Below are 21,344 nucleotides of genomic sequence, written 5' to 3' on the forward strand. Positions count from 1 at the left end.
AACAAACTAGACATCATTGAAATAGGAGCAATCTCTGTGGGCCCCGCACTGAATAATGTGTGGTAAACATATTGTATCTTTATCATATATATAGGACATGGGGTTGTCAATTGAAACCAAAGTTTTTTACCTTGGCCTTTAACCAAGGAATTTGTTCCTACATTATGACACACCCTCTGGTGTTGTTGAGTATTCATGTCAAGTATAAACCTTGAAATCAACGGTTCTCAATATACAGAGCGGACTAGATCTTTACTATAGGACATGGGGTTGTCAATTGAAACCAAAATTTTGACCTTGACCTTTGACCTATGAAGTTTTACATACATTATGCCACATCATCTGGTGTTTGTTAATATACATTTAAGTATAAACTTTGAAATCATAACGGTTCTCTAGATATAGAGCGGTCACAATTTGTTACGGACAGACAGATGGACAGACGAACAGGACAGTCTGGTCACTAAAGGGTGACCAGCCATATGCTGTCAGTAGTTAAAATTCTAAGATTAACAATAAAGCCTTCAGATGTAACATAATTACAGTTATGATGAGGTTCAAATCGTCAGACTTTTTATACATTCTGGTAGACCCAACGAAAATCTCTGCATTGTCCATGATACATACAAAAAAATCTAATAACAAGAAGGTGTCATTAGTACACAGAGGCCCTGCTCGCACTATCATTTTCTATGTTCAGTGGACCATGAAAATGAGGGTCAAAACTCTAAGTTTGCATTAAAATAAAAAAGATCATATCATAGGAAACATGTGTTGTACGTTTCAAGTTGATTGCACCTTGACTTCATCAAAAACTGTCTACCCCAAAAACTTGAACATGAATGGGGGAAACCAGAACAAACAGAGGAACAGACCCAAAAATATACTGACCCTTGGTGGGGCATAAAAATATGTTTGTCAGAGATTCTCAGTCGTGTACTTTATTCTACAACAAATCTGCTACAACATGAAATGTTGTGCGATTATAACTGGTCACTGTATGAAAATGGTGCTTCACCAATATATTGATAAACAAGAATGTAAGGTGTACCAAAAACCATTTTATTTTTCTAAAAATATTCTCCTTTTGTTTTAAATGTAGAATACAAATTGTAACAATATATAAACATGAAAAACTAACATTGCAAAAAATGTAACAAGCTCTAAAAAGAGTAAATATCTTTTATACAAACTGTTCAACAATTCTAAAGTTCATTTCATTCAATTGCTTTTGTCTGGAATATTTGTTGGTTTCTTTTCTGACATAAAATGTTATTTATTTGGGAAGGGGGTGTCATTTAAATAAATTAAGTTCATTGAATAGTTTTCAAACAGTAATTTGGTTTTTTTTTATCTTGAAAATTGAAATCTATACTAATCAGTAATTTTATATGATGAACATAATATTTGAGATATGTTATATTACAGGATGCAGAGTCTGGGGTTTATATTTTTTTTTATTTTACATATATGTAGATTGGTTTGAGATTCTATTTTAGTAATAGGTATTGTACAGTAAGGCAAAAAAATGACATTTTCTTACTAAAAATATTGATCTTAACAATATTGTTAAGATTATGAGGTATGATAATAATAGATCAATGAGACAGCAGCCCAATGACATAAAAACAGAAAGAAATATTGGGCCAATATTTTTTATGAGGGTCTGGATGGGGTTTACAGAATAGAGAAAAATGTGACAAATGTACAGAAAAAGCAACAAAAAAACATATACAGAATATTGTGCCAAAATATAAAGAATAGAGAATAATGGAAAAAAAGTAAATAATTGAGAAAAATGAACAACATTATTAAAATAAATAGGAATAAAGAACCTACCATCCAGACACTTATTAATTCTATTTCTTCAAAACGATATCAATACTGAAAATATATTTTTCTCTTATTAAACTTGAATATTTAAATGACTAAGTTAGAAAATGTAAATGACAGAAAAAGGACTTGACATTGGTCCAATATTATTGTAGTATAAATTAAGTACATTATATATATATATGTAGTTTATTTTAGAAAAAAAATAAACAGACAGGAATATTTACATGATCTAGTACATTTAAATCAACATTTCAATAATAACTCACATCTAACTACAAATCCATATAAAAATCTCAGAAAATGAGTATTTAAGAAATCATTTGTAAATAACAACACCTTCTATGTATATAGCTCTTACAATATTGATGTTTTTTAAATATAAAATTTGTGGAAAAAAAATATCACGAAAATATTTAACATCATGAACAAATTAAATCTAAAGTTGTGCAAATTTACTGAATGAATATGTCAGCTATTTTTTTTGTTTTTGTGGGAACTTGTAGCTTTGAGAAATTCTTGTTACATTAGGCAATGTGTAATTCTTATGTTTTAGAACATTTAAAATTGCACTTTTTACACAAAAAAATATGTAAAAGTATAAAAAAAAATATGGAAGACTTTCAAAAGACTAGACAAATTTGGCAAAAGAAGTAAATATTCATGTCATATGTATATTTAAGCTTGGTTACCCATCAATGTTTCTTATAAAAAAAAAATAAGTGTGTGGTATTATATTCCTGGTGGAATAACTGACAAAATAAACTCAAATGTGTCCTTATATAATACTCAGTACATAAGAAAAAACATAACTGATTATAAGATATTTTCCTAATGTCCAGTGGCAAATATAACAAGCATATTGAGTATTTCATAATGTGTTAAATTAATGCAAATCTATGGAAAAAAGGAACATAACCCTCTGAGAAGATGGGGAACATATTTTATCATTTATAATATAGAATAAGATATTCCTGCCCCTTTATATTTCTCTTTCAAACAATAAAGATATGTTACATATAAACACTGTACAAAACTGAGAGTTCTATTAATGATAAAATAAACATGGCACCAAAAACAACACCTAAATAAATATAAGGAATGAATAAAAAGTTTGAAACTTAAATTTATAAAACACTTAACTTCAATGTGATGTATTTTGTAGTTATGTACATTAATCTCAGTTTGGTAAATCTGTCAGCAGTACATCTATACAGTGATATTCATTAATATTTAAGACAAACGTTTGCAATATATATATTATATATATAAAAATTCTTACACAATTTGATATTAAGCAACCTGAGTTTCTTAAATTTTCAAGATTCATGGTGCAATATTTCCTAAGCATTTCAAAGTGTAAAGAAAAACAAATCCATAATTCTAAAAAAAAGCTTAATACATGTATATGGTAACACCCAATTCTCTAATAATTCAATTCAAAACTTTGTGTGCAGTACTCCGAAAAGATTCAGCATGAAGTCATGTGCAACAATTTAAACAATTTGTTGCTTGTCAAAAAAAATGTTTAAATGGATCAAACTAGTTTAAAACCTTAAAAAAAGGAGGAATCAAAACAATTGCTATGGAATGTTGATTGGAATTTTATTTTTAAGTTGATATGGGATGGAGAGACAGACAAACAGACACACAGTCAAAAACCAACATAATGCCCCTCTTCTGCTGAGATGAGTTATAATCATAAGAGATCCCTATAGATAACTGCATTAATTTTTAAATTTCTTACCTTATAAATGGCCCTAAAAACTATCTGAATTTCTTATTTTTGTACAGTTATTTTGATAAAATCCACAATTTAGATTCAAATCGTTTAGACCTTTGAAGTTTGACTTTGAAATACTTGGGGTGGGAAAATGTACATATGCATATCTAGGTAAAGACTGGATGATAAACAAATCTACTGAATCAAAAATGTATTCTAGAAACAGTTGTGATTCATAAAGTCAATGACACCATAATCTTTGTGCCAAAGAATGCTTCTTTTGAATCTATTTTTAATACAATTATCAACTTGTAAAAATTTCTATATTAAGAGATATGTAGAATTATTATGGAAATCACAGATATTCCACCCTACTCTTGGCCTATGCAAAGAAAATTGACTAAATTATAACATCAAAAAATATTTCAATTACAATTTTTCTGCAATCTATAACCAGCAACTTAAAAAGAGAATTTCTTTATATTATTTGGTTAGGCCAAATATTGCCTTCTATTACTTCAAAGAAAGAGGACTTAAAATTAGTTCCTAAATTAAAACATACCTGTTTTCTCATTCAGACTGCTTTAAAACATAGTCTCATGGCAAAAAAAAATGTTACTCTCTGTCATGGAATTACCCTAACAATATATTATTTGATTCTTCATAATAAGTTGCTAAAACATGTAAGGCACTATTTTCCCCCTTTTATTATTCAATTAATTATGATTTGTTAAAAGTAAGACAGTAAACACACATTATATATAATTTAAAAAAAAAAAAAACATGAAAAATGCACAGAACAAACATTTTATTTTCGTACAAGTTAAAACTTAAAAACCTTTACTCTTCCAATTCTGAGTAATAAAACTCTTTAACCATGAAATTTTTAATCATATATATTATTTTAGGAGCAAGGGTTTACTTTTTAAATTTGGGCCTTTGATTCAATATGTAAGTGGCTTTCACTATTTTTTTTAGTTCTGTTGCTCAACTTTCAACAAAAATAAATGTGGCTTTAAACATACAAAAAATGTATTTCAACCAGTTAAAAAGTTGGTAAATTTGTTTTTATTGGTGAAAAACATTCTAAAAAAATCTCATTTCATATCAATGTTATCAAATCGTCACAGTTAGCTGTTTTTTCCAATTGCTTTTCAAAACTCATTTAATGAATCTCTTCTTATAATATACATTTAGATTCAACAGATAACACAAGGTATAATAAATCTATGTAAATGACTAATATACAAGACTAGTATTGTGCAGAAACTCTTCTATTATATTAGATAAATATATAAAACGTGTAAAAATAATTCAGAATGTATTCAATACAATGGAATGTAAATATGAGAATATAATAAACACAAAAGTTAAATACTGAACACACAAATATGGATGCACACAATGTTGTGCAATGTTTACCTCCACTTCTTATAAAGTGATAAAAAAGTTATGTATACTTGGTAATAGAAAATCAACCCAGAAATTGACAGCCCAGCAAATCTGAAAACCACTATCAACATACAACTCAACATTGTTAACTTTGATACCTAATTAACAGATACAAGAAGAGCATATTATGTTACCAAATAAAATGCTACACAAGTTTGATAAAAATTCAAAGTTTTAAGGAGAAAGTGACTGCCTGGCAGGTCTGAAAATCACATACAAAAGTTTAACTCAATAATGGGAAGTTCCTGACCAAATATCTAAAGATTCCTTAGAAGACTAGAAGCTGATAAAAAGTGTAACAAGTAAAAATAGTTACCCAATTAGTGTACCGTACATAAAAAAATTAAAGTATCATCAAGTAACATCAAACAGGAAGTAAAAGATTTTTTTTTAATTCAAAGAAAGACAATTGAGCAGACAAGGTCATAGCAGTTCATAGCACCAATTCCTTCAGTGGGTGTATAATAATTATTTACATGATATGAATCAAAGTCGCTATGACATGAAGACTCATATGCACTTGTACCAATAAATACCACAATATTCAGTGGAAAAATTCAAATGGAAAAACTCACCAATATTTAGTCAAAGGGCCAGCAAATCCTTTAAATGTATATCAATATCAAATAAATCAAAGACTAAACAAAAAGTAATTAACCTCAATAGTAGTTATTAAAAACTTTAACCATATAATTTTAAGACAACTATGAAATTAGACAGCCATTTCAAAATTATAATCCATCAACTTCAGATATAACTCCATAATTTGGAGTTTCATTTTTTTAAATTCCATACCAATTTATAATTCATACGGAGTCAAAACTTATTTGGCAAGTTCCTCCTCTTAACAACATTTGGCAAGTTCATGACAGGCACATTTTGTTTTGTCAGATGAAATTCTAAATGACAGATGACAAAAATCTTATAACTACAAATACAATATATATATATATATATAAACAAATAACGTATAAAATGTGATATAAGATAACAAATTATAATTCAAACTCCTTTTCAATGAATAAACCAGTGTAACCCCTATCCCTGATATCTTAGCCATCTTTCCTTCTGGTCCAGTATCTGTCCTTCAAGCATTCTTGCTAGGAATATACCAACTAACTGTAAAAATAAAATACATCACTGTCATTTCAATAAGCTTTATAATTCAATAAGAAGCTATGACTTTCCACTGTTAACAATAGCATATTTGCCAAGCTATGGAAATTTTATTATACTGATGTGAGTCAATGCTTTGTGATACTATTATATAATAAACAGCTGCACCATGAGCACATGATACGCCCGACGTCTTGTGTGGAAGTTTTATGCAATAATCATAAATAGTTTCTGAGAAAGTTTTAAGCAATTACCATTTATTGCTTTTGAGACACGGCGGGACATGTGAAACCCCCCCCCCCCCCCCCAACCCCAACCCTGTTTTTTTTTATACAAATATCACTAAAATAAAATTTTGAATCAAACTATAAAGTATACAGATCTTTAGATTAATATAACAAAGAAGTGTGTACAGTTTCAAGCAATAATCATAAATTGTTTTTGAGATACGGCGCGTTATGTAAAAAAAAACCTCCCCTTTTTTACAAAATACTCAATAACTCAAAAATAAAATTTTGAGTCATCACCAAAAAGTATACAGATCTTTAGATTAATATAACAAAGAAGTGTGTAAAGTTTTAAGCAATAATCATAAATCGTTTTTGAGATATGGCGCGACATGTAAAAAACCCTCCCCCTTTTTTACAAAATACTCAATAACTCAAAAACGAAATTTTGAATCATCACCAAAAAGTATACAGATATTAAGATTAATATAACTAAGAAGTGTGTAAAGTTTTAAGCAATAATCAAGAATCGTTTTTGAGATACAGTGCGACATGTGAAAAAAAACACACCCCTGTTTTAGTTACAAAGTGCTGTAACTCAAAAAGTTTAAATCTTATTTTCACCAAAAAGTATACAGATCATTTGATCATCATAAAAAACAACTATATTAAGTTTCATGAAATTTAGATAAGTCGTTCTCAGGTTACGGCGCGACATGTTTACGCCGGACAGACGGACAGACAGACGGACACCGGACATTTGTATACCATAATACATCCTGTCAAAATTTTAACGGGCGTATAAAAAGGGACCAAAACAGTTGAATTCTAACTCCCATATTCAGGTGTAAGCATCATATTGAAAATTATGGTCTAGAGGATAAAAGATTATCTGGAATATGTATTACTTTCCACCTTTTTCACGGCAGTTAGACCCCTCTTAGATACGGCACAAAACTGTGGAAGGGCTCAATAAAACCTTGCCCTTCCACAGTTTCTCAGCCTCATACAAAAGAGTTTATATTTTTCTGACATAGACCTAATATTGTATATTTACTATCCATCTTGTTCTATTTTTTACCATAGTAGCCATTTGCAAATGTAAAGTAATGTAAACAAATTTAAAAAAGGCCATAGGGCCAGCTGTGTTAAAATGTAGAGCTCAATTGTTTATAATGTTTTTTACCTTCAAAATAATGTTTTTTTTACTGAATAGATTAAAGTGAATTTTTAAAGGTAAGTCTTGTTGACACAATTTTTCCATCATTTTATAGCTTAATTATACTCATCACAAAGATATATTGCAAACTGAAACTGCAGTGATATATGAAAATACATGGATTCAACAAACAGTTTGAAGTACATTTGATTTTTGGCCAATTTTGCACCAAATCATATAATAACTGTCACCTTTGTTGATGTTTAACTTCAATCCTTCTTTACTAAGATTCCATGCTTAACCTACTAGGCCTTTTAGACTAAAATTGAAAATTTCTGATTTTATATTGAGAAAAAAAATCATCTACTTCTGATGCTATCAATAGAAAAGTTTACTTAGTTGGGTAAATTCCATCTGGCTTTTTGATCCATAATCTGCCCTTCCAATGCTCTTGATAAGCATATTCCAAAAATCTACAAATATATATTCCACATCAAATGTTAAATGTGAGTTCTAACTGTCTATACCTATCAGATATTTAATATTGCTGTATGTGAATCAAATTATTCAATTAAATATCGAAAATTTCAACTACAAAGTTAGACCTTAAATTGACCAGTATCATATGAATCAAAACATGCAGACATAATAAATTCCCATTTGTTTTGGTCCAATGATTCTTGATTTAGAATAAATTGTAATTCCTCAATTCCATTCTGATATAAATCCATCATTTCAAAGATTTTCCCCTGAGAAATCAATTTAAAAAAAATATGTTTACTGGTATTAATTTAGGTTAAGATGGGTGTCTTAATCAAAATTGATGAACTTTGGCAAAATGATCAAAGAGCTTTTTTTTCAAGCTACAAGTTGTGCAAAATTGACACGATTTCATATATTATTTGTTGAAAAACAATTTTGTAAGAATATAAGAAAACTAAATATCAGAATTTTGCAAATAATTATGAGAAAATGGCTTTTGTAATGTGTTTTCAGAAAATAGAAAATAAAAATTGAAGTTACAGAACTCATTTTCTGTTTTTCTAGATTCATTTATATCTATTAGGTGGACCCCAATGATACTGGTCTGTTTTAAGGTATAAAAATATTGAAAAAAACCCTCATACAGCAATTATTAATTATCTGAATATCCTATATATTCAGCAACATTAGCAACATTAAGTATATTCAAAACCCAGAATTCTATAATTAAGTCATTACCATGGTAACTTACAAATTTTTCCATTTTTGTTTACAAGTTAGCTAATTTTTTTTTTTATCAACAGTACAATGAATAACTTTCTTAACATTTACGAAATGTGTTTGAAATCAGATATCTCAATAAGTGTTAAATAAGAATACATAATGAAATGATAGCTAATTTATAATAGGAGAACAGGTCATTCAAAACTTCATTTATGCATCTATTTTCTAGGAAATGTATTTATAGATACATTTAAAACCACTTTTCATATATTCATAAAATTTTATGACAGACAATTATTAGAGTAAGAAATAGCTAGGAGTCCTCAGATGAAGGAAATACAAGAAGAATATTAGTCAAGTTGCAATGCATATTTTCAGGTTTGTTGAATAAAAATTGGTAATAAAATGGAGAATAGAAATGGGGAAGTATTCATACTCAATCATGTCTTACATGCTAACATGGAGCATATAGGATGCAGGAAGTTTATCTATGATTATAAATTTTTCATCCTCAACCAACTGGGTATATAAACAAGAGTGCACACGCTGAAATGTCTCGCCTTCTTTACTAATCATTGATATTATGTTGATAGACCTAAATATAAAGCTTTATTACAACTGTCACATAAACTCAACATTAACCAAGAAAACGAAACATTGATCAATGAACCATAAAAATGAGGTCAAGGTCAGATCAACCATGCCAGGCAGACATGTACAGCTAACAATTCTTCAATACAACAAATATAGTTGACTTATTGCTCACAAATTAAGAAAAACAGACCAAAACACAAACACTTAACACTTAGCAATGGACCGTGAAAATGAGGTCAAGGTCAAATAAAACCTGTGTAACAGACATATAGATCATAAAATATTTCCATACACCAAATATAGTTGACCAAATGCATAATGTATTGGAAAAATAGACCAAAACTCAAAAACTTAACTTTGACCACTGAACCATGAAAATGAGGTCAAGGTCAGATGACACCTGTCAGCTAGACATGTACACCTTACAATCATTCCATACACCAAATATAGTAGACCTATTGCATATAGTATAAAAAACCAGACCAAAACACAAAAACTTAACAATAACCACTGAACCATGAAAATGAGGTCAAGGTCAGATGACACCTGCCAGTTGGACATGTACACCTTACAGTCCTTCCATACACCGAATATACTAGACCTATTGCTTATAGTATCTGAGATATGGACTTGACCACAAAAACTTAACCTTGTTCACTGATCCATGAAATGAGGTCGGGGTCAAGTGAAAACTATCTGACGGGCATGAGGGCCTTGCAAGGTACGCACATACCAAATATAGTTATCCAATTACTTATAATAAGAGAGAATTTAACATTACAAAAAATCTTAACTTTTTTTTCAAGTAGTCACTGAACCATGAAAATGAGGTCAAGGACATGTGACTGACGGAAAGTTTGTAACATGAGACATCTATATACAAAGTATGAAGCATCAAGGTCTTCTACCTTCTAAAATATAAAGCTTTTAAGAAGTTAGCTAACGCCGCCGCCGCCAGATCACTATCCCTATGTTGAGCTTTCTGCAACAAAAGTTGCAGGCTCGACAATTATACATGACAAATATATATGGCAACTGCATGTAGCAGAGAAAGTGCTCAGAATTCTTATACAGGTAAAAACAAATTTGAAATCATAACTCTGTCAACCACCATTTAGCAAGCAAAGTCAATCTCTAACCCAATAAGTATAATATAGTATACATTTTGTACATGTATACCAGTACACCACAATGTTACCATTCAAAGTAAGAAAAGCTAAATTAAAGATAAACTGACCAAAACTTATTCCTATACATGTATAAAAAAAACATTGCAATTTTTATAAAGCCATGTATAATTTTCATTCAATTTCTATGGGCAGGGATTGTAATTTTGTTAGAAATATACTCAATTATGATGTAATACATCTTAAATCTTCAATTCATTGATGTTTAATAACATACCAACATTGGTCTAATATCTGGAAGCATATATAGCATAGAAAAGTCTAGACAACTGTTCAGAATTTCTGCAAATGGTGGAGGACTATGAAATATTATATTTGACCATTTCCATTCCAACACATACATTGTAACTCTCTATAACCCTGAATATTTATAAACATATGACAACAGAAATGTATTTTCCAGCACATCCTTCTCATTAATGCACAATTAATGTAAACTAAAATGTACATACGGTAAATAAAAGCTTACAATTAATATGATCTAGCATTGTCACCTGGTAGTCATGTGTGTTTAAGTTACAACATATTCAACTCATTTGGACCAATAAAACTTGAAATATAGATGATAAAAATACCGGATACAAAACATAAAGTTGAATGTGATGGTACTATCTCATATGATTTGTGAGCTCTGTAACTGTATATTAAAGTAACATGTTGGAATGACACTAATTGAGAAGGTGTTCAAATTCTAAATCCACTGAAAAGGTACAAGGTAGATTTTTCTCTTTAATCTTGACAAAGAGGTGTAGCTAAAAGACCAACAAAATATCATGCTGCATGCAAAAAAAATTAGGTTGAGGATTATATATATCCTCCAGTATACATGATTTAAGCAACAACAATTTTCTTGGATAATATATCAGATTATATGATAAATCATGCAAACAACCATTACATGCAGTACTTCTGCTTGCAATTCCATTCATGCAAAATATATATGGTACATGCCAAGCCTTACAAATGATCAAGAATTTTTTTAAACAAAATTAAATATTGTTTTAAAAATTAAACTAAAGGATGTAAAAATGTTAACTCTCAATCTCAAAGTACAAATAGAATGTTGTTTAAAACAGAACTAACATCACTATTAATATAAAACAGTTTTATAAACAGAGTAGGTTTTTAACAGACAATGACTATGCATATATATGGATAAAGAACACAAATTTTTATTCAGGGATAAAAAAAAACTTTTTGATTATACCGAATTTAATTGGGTCTGCTTTACTTAAGAACAAGGAATAACATTTAGGGTTCTCCATTGTCAGAAATTCCAAGATGGGGGTCATAAGTCATAAAAGGCAGTTAGGAATGAGACAGGGAGAAAAGTTGAGAGGCAAGTCAATTTTAATCATTATTATAATTACATTTTCTATGTCTCTTATCAAAATATCCACTTAAATAAAGTGCTGTCTTTAAAACAAAATACTGTAAACAAACACAGATACTTTTTTTCTGACTTTAAGCCCTTTTAAGCTGATTTCTTGATGATTTGAGTTCATCAAATTTTAACTTTGTACACATATTTATGTAGCAGAAGATCCTAGTTTGAGATATTTGCAACTGTTATTTATTTATAACATATTTATGTTATTTTTCTTGAAAGTCATAAAAGTCACAAACAAAACAAAAATCCTGAATATAAGTGAGGAAAAACACCAAAAGTTTCCCCCTCTTTTTCGTTGCCATTGATTGATTCTATATTTTCAAAAAAAAATAGATGGTAAGAGTTGTAGTGGAACAATACTTATTTTGAATTAGAGGCAACCTTTTTTTATTACTAACAGTCTGATCTTTATCAATACAATGCTGTTATTAAAAATTTTAAAACTAAGATTTAGATATCTGTCTTATGATTACAAAAAAAAAAATTAACAATAAACAAATACTCTAGTTTCCATGGAAATGACTTAACTAATGCATCTAAGTTTGAATATACAATGGTCACTACTGCATAGTTGCTACCTACCAACAAAGCCTATCACTTACTACTTATATACCTACCATTGGCAGAAGAATTCCAATACATACACCTCCAACTACTGGCAAATTCTTGGCAGAAAATACCAGAGATAAAATGGCATCCACACAGCCCTGAGTGTATATCAGTGATAGATCTCCTGCCTAAAAAATAACATTAATATGGTTAATAATTGTTCAATAATAAAAGAAAACACATGTAAAAATGCAAGATTGAATAATTTCAAATTTACAGCTCTGAAAAGGCCATGTACGAAAAATAAAAATATCCGGCAGGAAGCCAAATTACCAGGAGAAAACCACCAACCTTCAACAGGTAAATTAGTAATTAAGAAAGGAGTCAAATACTCCTACAATAAAAAGGATTTTAACTCACCACCTCAGTGTTGACAGACTAGTAATGGCTGTAGATGAAATAATCACAAGTTGCACAACAACTTCTTAAAAGTACTCCTTCTATCAATGCATTAGTACATATGTTTGAGTTTAGTTGCTGGAATTGATACAACTTTGAGATGATGATAGTTAAAATTGCATATATAATTCTAATTGTTGTTATCATTTGCTTTTATATGTTAACTAGAACATTCCTATTATTGGGAAAGGACCTTCTAAGTGGTGATACTTTTATTATTTCCTTTTTACAATTAAGCAAACAAATCTGTTACGATTATGTTATCTGAAATGTTTAAATGAATATAAAAGTACTTACTGAATTCAAGACATTCCTTCCACACAAAATATTAGTCATACCAGACTGAAATTTAAAAAAAATATATAATTCACAATCTCCATTGCTGTGCTCACTTAAAAGAAGAAATGTTCAAATGTTTTCAATGATTATCTACTTATCCAAATTCATTCTATTTCACTTTAATACTGTAAATTCAGAAATTATTCCGATTTTGTCATTTTGGACTAAAATGCGAATTTAATTTTTGCTATATTTAGAAAAATCCTGTTTAATTCATATAAAAAATTTATAAATGCAAGTTTAAATTATTGCGATTATAACCCTGTTGCATTTTTCTTAATGTTACATAAAGGTTTCCATTTTAGTGGAGTTTGTGTTGTTTCTTATTTATTATTTATAACTGTTGATGTAAATGTCCTTTGGTTTTGTGAGTCTTTGTTTACTCCTTGGTTTTGATTGTTATTGTCTTACAACAGTATAAACTTAAATGTGTAGTCATTCAAAATGTTGGTGAAAATATGTATAGTTAACTCGTTGTTATCATTGAAATGGTCATATGCACAAACTCTTTTTCTAATACACTAAATGTAAAAGTAAATGAAGTACTTTCAATGTACATTGATTAGATTAGATAAGTAACCAGATGCTCTGCAGGGGGCAGCTTGATAGAGGGGGGATAGGACCTTTATCGGGACTCCGGGATCGGGTGTTTTTAAGCTCGGGATTTCGGGATTGACCCTTTCGGGATCCGGGAATCCTTTTTTTCGGATTTCGGGATGTCGGGATTTGCTTTATTTAAATTCGGGACCTCGGGATTTCGTTTTTTTAAGTCCGGGATTTCGGGATCAAGACCCCCTCCTATCCCCCCTCTTGATACGACCACAGAGGTCAAACCCTGAACAGTTGGGGCAAGTATGGACACAACATTCAAGCTTGATACAGCTCTGAATTTGGATTGTGATTAAATAGTTGAAAAGAATAGGTTTCTGACACAGAATGAATGTGAACTTAAAAAATTTAAATAGGACATTTACCTATTATGGTCCAATATCCAAAATCTAAATACATGGTTAGATTCAGCATATCAAAGAACCCCAAGAATTCAATTTTTGATGAAATCAAATAAAGTTCAATTTTGGACCCTTTAGAACTCAATGTGGACCAATTTAATAAAGGGGCCCAAATATTAAAAATATAAATACATGGTTAGATTCAGCATATCAAAGAACCCCATATATTCAATTTTTGTTGAAATCAAACAAAGTTTAATTTTGGGACCCTGATTTTGACCAACTTGAAAACTGGTCCCATAATAAAAAATCTAAGTACAGTCATGTTTAGATTTATCATATCAAAGAGGCCCAAGAATTCAATGTTTGTTAAAACCAAACTAATATACGGTGACCTATAGTTGTTAATTTCTGTGTCATTTTGGTCTCTTGTGGAAAGTTGTCTAATTGGCAATCATACCACATCTTCTTTTTTATATAAGTTTAATTTTGGACCCTTTGGACCTTGATGTAGAACAATTTGAAAAGCGGACAAAAATTAAGAATCTAAATACACAGTTAGATACTGCATATCAAAGAACCCCAATAATTAAATTTTTGATGGAATCAAATGAAGTTTAATTTTTTAACCTTTTGGCCCCTTATTCCTAAACTGTTGGAACCAAAACTCCCAAAATCAATCCCAACCTTCCTTTTGTGGTCATAAACCTTGTGTTTAAATTTCATAGATTTCTATTTACTTATACTAAAGTTATTGTGTGAAAACCAATGCTTATTTGTGCCCCTTTTTGGCCCCTAATTCCTAATCTGTTGGAACCAAAACCCCAAAAATCAATCCCAACCTTTCTTTGATGGTTATTAACCTTGTGTTAAAATTTAATTGATATCTATTTACTTATACTAAAGTTTTTATCTGGAAATCATCAGTCTTCGAACACACTGACTCAGATGACGTGATACCAATATACGACCAATTCTTTTTTATTTTTTTTGCGGTCATACAATAAAAGATTCAACTAAAGCTTTGATTTCAAGACAAATGTGTATTCTTAGAAATGCTTAGCAACCTTAGATTATCCTTGATTGATAATGGAAATAATTTATGTATAAAAATAAGAAGATGTGATTCAATTGCGAATGAGACAACTCTCCACCAGAGACCAAATATCATAGAAGTTAACAACTTTATTATGTGCCTGTCCTAATTCAGGAGCATGTTGTAAAGTTAATCAGTAGTAGTTGCTTGTTCCTGTATATCATATTTCTTTTTCATTCATTGTTTTGTACATAAATCAGGCTGTTGGTTGTTTTGCTTGAATTGTTTTTCATTTTGCTGTTTTTTGGGGCATTTTAAAGCTTGCAAGGTGGTAGTAATTTTGCACATTGTTGAAGGTCATATGTTGACCTATATAGTTGCCAACTTCCATGTCATTTGGTCTTTGGGGGAGAGTTGTCTCATTGGCATTCATAACAATTTACTTATTTTTTATTATTGTCCTTCGTTGGTGTCTGTGATAATTATTAGCATCCTTGATATTAAGTCTTTGGTGGATAGTGGTTTTTATGTCTTTAGTGGATAGTGGTTTTTATGTCTTTGGTGGATAGTGGTTTTTAGGTTTTGGTACATAGTTGTTTTTATGTCTTTGGTGGATAGTGGTTTTTAGGTTTTTGGAGGATAGTTGTTTTTATGTCTTTGATGGATAGTTGTTTTTATGTCTTTGATGGATAGTGGTTTTTATGTCTTTGGTGGATAGTGGTTTTTATGTCTTTGGTGGATAGTGGTTTTTATCATGTTTGTCTTTGGTACAGTTATGGTTGGGTTTTTTTTTGGTCTTTGGTGTATAGTTGTTTCATTGGTAATTACAACTCATCTCCTTATCTTTATAAAACAGAGTTGGCAACCTGCGTTATAAGTATCATCTGAGCTATCTTTATACAGAAACTGTTACCTTATAAGTATCTTGTACTCTGCAACATGAGTGTGGTACACTGCATCGGAGTGAATTAGTCAGCAATGAACTGGAGCAGTTGTAATATTGATTTTTATTCCAATCTTTGTATGACTGTACTCCACAGCATTCAAACTTAAAATATAGTAAATTGTGCGATCAAATAAGCATCCAGTAGTGGATGCAGAGGCTTTATTTTAATCAGAACTTTTTTAATTTTTGGAAAATGGTAAAAAAAAAAATTTGCTACAGTATGCTCTGCACTATTTCTACTATAACAGACAAATGTTTATTCTCTTTTTCTAAATCCTGCCATAACAGCATCACTTTATACAATTTCTTAATTGCCATTAAAAGACTCGTGTTTCAACCATATTACTGTGAAAGTACTTTTATTCGTTTGGTACCAATTTTTGTGGTTTTCGTGGATGACTTTATCCACGAATTTAAGTGTCCAACGAAATAAAACAACCATTGTCCAAATCAAGATATGGAAATATCCCCATCGGAAGATTTGACCACTGATATGATCTAGAGAATATATTTATTAACGCCAAATCGGAGAATACTTTAATAGCAGTCACAGAACTACAAGCGCATGCAGGATTATACCCATTTAATCTTTAATAACCTAAACTGTACAACTTTTGATCCTTTATTTTCATAAAAAATATTTTTGATCGATGAAAGTCAGATTTCCGGTATTGATATGCTAGTATGATAAAGTGTTCATTTTATATCCTCATAGTTCTCGTATATATGGAAAATAATAATTTCATGCTGGGCTTGATTTTGATAAGAATTATTTGACAATTCAAGATACGTTTAAAGCATTTGTTTATGTAACAATTTTCAATAGGTGACATGTTTATGGCCTAACTAACACCTTTGATGGTCTTTAATCTGTTGATCACTTTATCATGGGTTAATTAGTGTTATCACTATGATTTACACGGGTCAGTGTTTACTTTGCAATTTCCTTCAATCCAGACTATTTGTAACCTTCGTCTCTAAAAGCTTTAATTTTGCATTTTTTTTTTTTAGAAAACTAAAATCCACGAATTTAATAACCCACGAACATGTAAATTTTGCTCAATCCACGAAAATTTATACCCACGAATTAAAGTACTTTCACAGTATTACATTTATGTACTATGATTCACATGGTCAATGCTTCATCCATATTTTTACTAGATGTCACTATACTAAATAACTTTTTTCTAAATTTCATGAGGGTCTGACAAAAAGAGTCCTATATATCCTGGTGATAAGAAACTCGGGACATATGGACAGATACATGGATACATAAAAGAGTTGCAAACATTTTATCCTCCACAACTGTGATGAGTTAGAAAAAACAGCAGGAAATCTTTATATAAAATTGAGAATGGAAATGGGGAATGTGTCAAAGAGACAACAACCCGACCAAATAAAAAACAACAGCAGAGGGTCACCAACAGGTCTTCAATGTAGCGAGAAATTCCCGCACCCGGAGGCGTCCTTCAGCTGGCCCCTAAACAAATATATACTAGTCCAGTGATAATGAACGCCATACTAATTTCCAAATTGTACACAAGAAACTAAAATTAAAATAATACAAGACTAACAAAGGCCAGAGGCTCCTGACTTGGGACAGGCGCAAAAATGCGGCGGGTTAAACATGTTTGTGAGATCTCAACCCTCCTCCTATACCTCTAACCAATGTAGTAAAGTAAATGTATATTTACATTTTCCTGAACCCAGTCAATGACTGCCTGATCGTCTCTATCATCCTGGTATTTAGTAATTAAACTGTCTTTCAGTACTTGGTGTTTCAAAAAATCATTGACTTTGTCTTTCAAAACGAATGTAGCTACAGCAAGGCCAATCAGAAACAAAAATATGATGATCATAATATAATAATACTGAAAAGAGAAAAAAATATTCTTATAAAAACATGTACAATGGATATATACTTTATTTATATCAACACTGTTACAATAAAGCCATAAATATAACTTTCATTCCTTACATTAATTGATTTTTCTTGTCAAACTTCCATTCAACATAATTAGTTTAAGGGGAGATAATTGTTAACTTACTAAATGAACATTCAATCATTCTAATGTGATTCATTGCATTGCCAGCTTATTTAGGATGATGCTGTTGTAATAAACTAAATCAAATCACAGAATTTAAAAATTTGAAAAAAAAGAACATTCTGCAAATTTCTCATTATTTAATATGTCACAAAAGACATATATTTTGTTTTGAAAAGAAAACAGATGAAAAATATATGTATTTTTTTATTACTTTTATTTCTCTTTTGGTATCTTGTATTTTCTACCATAATATCTACATGTATAGGACATTGCTAATGGTAATGAGATACATGTAATGGTTTTTCTCTATGTTTGAACATGAAAATAATAAGATTTAAAACTTATTTTGACTGAGAGATGAATTGTTTTTTTGTGTGTGTATCAAATCAAGGATCACTATACAAATCCTTTATCAAATGTAAACTTAAGGAATCTATAACTAAATAGCTGGATCACTTTACAAATCCTTTATCAAATGTAAACTTAAGGAATCTATAACTGAATAGCTGGTAATTAAATAAATTCTATGATGCTTATAAGATGCATAAACATGAAAATATAAAAATATAAAAAACTTACAATTTTTAAAAGCAAAACATTTTCTCTTAAGGCACCAATACAACCACACAAAGATACTATGAATATTATTATTCCAATTAGGATTAAGACTACAAAAGCTATGGACACATTTTGTAAGGCATCGTCCAGACTTGTTATTCCATGATATTTATTCTTTTCTATGAAAGCCCATATTCCTGCTCCTATAAAACCACCACCTATCATCTACAAAATAAAGAAAAAATAGGTATGAAATTGGAAGAAACAAGAATATATGTCCATATGACACAGGCCTGCTCACACTACATGTACCACATTTTAATATTCAGGAGGGCAAAACCTGGTTAATACAGTAAAATTTTGATATATATACAAACTTTCACATCATAATGAACTTCAAGTTGATGTGTTCAAAACGTCATGGTAAACTACCTTAAACCAAAACTTTAACATCATGTAAGGCCAGGATTTTTTAATTTGTTGGTTTACGGATCCGCCGACCCGATTTTGTCGATTTCCAGAATAAAAATAAAATTGACTTTTCGTGCTTTTTTATTCCCGACGACCCTAAGAAATGCATTATCCCTGAAAAATAATTAAAATATTTTTTTTTTAATGAAATGAAATGCATTAATCACTAACAAAATTGATAACACTTGCTGTTGTGAATAAATAAAACTTCCAGTTTACGTTTTTAACCATTTTCAACCGTCTTCTGGCATCACCAACTGAGCCAGTAAACACCAACATTGAATATAATATAGAAGATTTGGGTTTTTATGCAGCAAGGTCGATTCAAACATACCTTCATAGAGAACTTTTAATAGATCTACTGCACCCCAGAGTACAAATCAAACAGACCCGTAATACGTGTAACAAAAATAAAGAACTGAATACGAACTGTAAATATACAACGTCTATTTGTATAAGATTACTCTTACTATCAGGAGATGTTTCTTTAAATCCTGGGCCAGTAAAATTTCCGTGTGGGACATGCGAGAAGGGAGTCAGAAAGAACCAACGGGCAATCCAGTGCGATGATTGTAACGTGTGGTTCCACCTAAAATGTATAGACCTACCCCTAAATGAATATGAACTACTTGGAAGTACAACTGACAGCTGGTTCTGTAAAATATGTTATCTACCAGATTTTAGCGATTCTTATTTTATTGATTTTAACGAGGAATCAAACGCACCAAATGACAGTCTATCGTCTAACTCTACTTCCGGTGTAAACAAACTTTTATTTCAAGACTTGAGAGAGACCAGACGTCTGCATCCAAAGAACTTTATTGCGGCATATGTTAATATTAACAGTCTCAGATACAAATTTGATGAGGTAAAAGATCTACTCACAGATAATATAGTTGACTTACTAATGATTGCCGAATCAAAATTGGACAATACCTTTCAAGACAACCTATTTCAAGTTGAAGGTTATAAATTACAAAGGCGTGACAGAAATCAGTACGGGGGTGGCTTACTTACCCTGATTAAATCCGACTTTCCATCAAGTAGAAAACAATGTTTCGAATCTGATATACTTGAAAATATTTGCTATGAAATTTATATAAATGATGCCAAATGGCTTATTATGGGAGCATACAAGCCTCCGTCCATGAAAAATGATGACTTTATTGAAAATTTTACAAAATCACTAGATAAATGTTTTGTGTCATATGACAATATTATTATTTTTGGTGACCTAAATTTTGACATGTTGTCTGCTGAAAAATCTCAAACTCTACATGATATATGTGATATTTTCAACTTGTCCCAACTGGTTAAAGGCCCAACATGTTTTAAAAAGGGATGTAATCCATCCCTTGTAGATGTTATTATTACAAATAAAAAGAATTTGTGTTTTAAAACAATAAATAGTCCAAATGGTGTTAGTGACTGTCATAATATTATTTCAACAGTTGTGAAAGGAAATTTACCTGCACAAAAACGCAGGGATGTAACATATAGAAGTTACAAAACTTTTGATATTGATGAATTTACAAATGATTTACAGAAAATAAAGATTTCAGAAAATTGTAATGAAAAAGATTTAAATAGAATATATGATGATTATGAAGAAGATTTTAAAAACATATTAAATAAACATGCACCTGTAAAATCTAGGGGTCAAAGAAAAAAACCACTTCCATGTATGAATAAAGAACTGAGAGGGGCCATATATAGAAAACAAATGCTTTATTCACAATATACTAAAAACCGGAGTGACAAAAATTGGGAGAAATTTAGAAAACAAAGAAATTTGGTAACAAAGATAAAGAGAAAATCAATAAAAGTATACTTTTTAGAACGTTGCTCCGGTGGGTCAAAATCTTGCGATTTTTGGAAAACAGTCAAACCATTTTTCTCAAAAAAGGGGAACTGTGGAGAGCAACAAATTTTATTATGTGAAAATGACAAAATTGTAAATTGTTCAAATGAAGTTTCAAATGTTTTTAATAATTTTTTCTCCACAGTAGCAGACAAAATTGGAGCAGATGTTGTATATGACCCCTCAAATCACCCTAGTATAAAAGAAATTTTGGATAACAGAAAACATAATTCTGATTTT

General features: G+C 30.2%; 1 protein-coding gene across 2 annotated transcripts in view; it reads right to left on the bottom strand.

Annotated features, from left to right (window-relative positions):
• Positions 1-1,041: 1,041 nt before the first annotated feature.
• Positions 1,042-21,344, bottom strand: part of LOC139520441 (tetraspanin-33-like) — a 29,005-nt gene continuing 8,702 nt past the window's right edge. Inside the window, exons 2-8 of one of the 2 annotated variants that reach the window (XM_071313046.1) lie at positions 18,794-18,997; positions 17,861-18,037; positions 16,134-16,268; positions 13,193-13,237; positions 12,505-12,624; positions 7,906-7,983; positions 1,042-6,127 (exon numbers count right to left, since the gene is read on the bottom strand). In XM_071313046.1, coding sequence (XP_071169147.1) covers positions 7,906-7,983; positions 12,505-12,624; positions 13,193-13,237; positions 16,134-16,268; positions 17,861-18,037; positions 18,794-18,997 — 759 coding nt within the window. In that variant the 3' untranslated portion in view covers positions 1,042-6,127. The remainder of the gene's footprint in view (positions 6,128-7,905; positions 7,984-12,504; positions 12,625-13,192; positions 13,238-16,133; positions 16,269-17,860; positions 18,038-18,793; positions 18,998-21,344) is intronic. The other variant, XM_071313045.1, reaches the window with a different exon arrangement.

The sequence above is a fragment of the Mytilus edulis genome, chromosome 4, assembly GCF_963676685.1.
Source record: "Mytilus edulis chromosome 4, xbMytEdul2.2, whole genome shotgun sequence".
NCBI classification, from domain to species: Eukaryota; Metazoa; Mollusca; class Bivalvia; order Mytilida; family Mytilidae; genus Mytilus; species Mytilus edulis.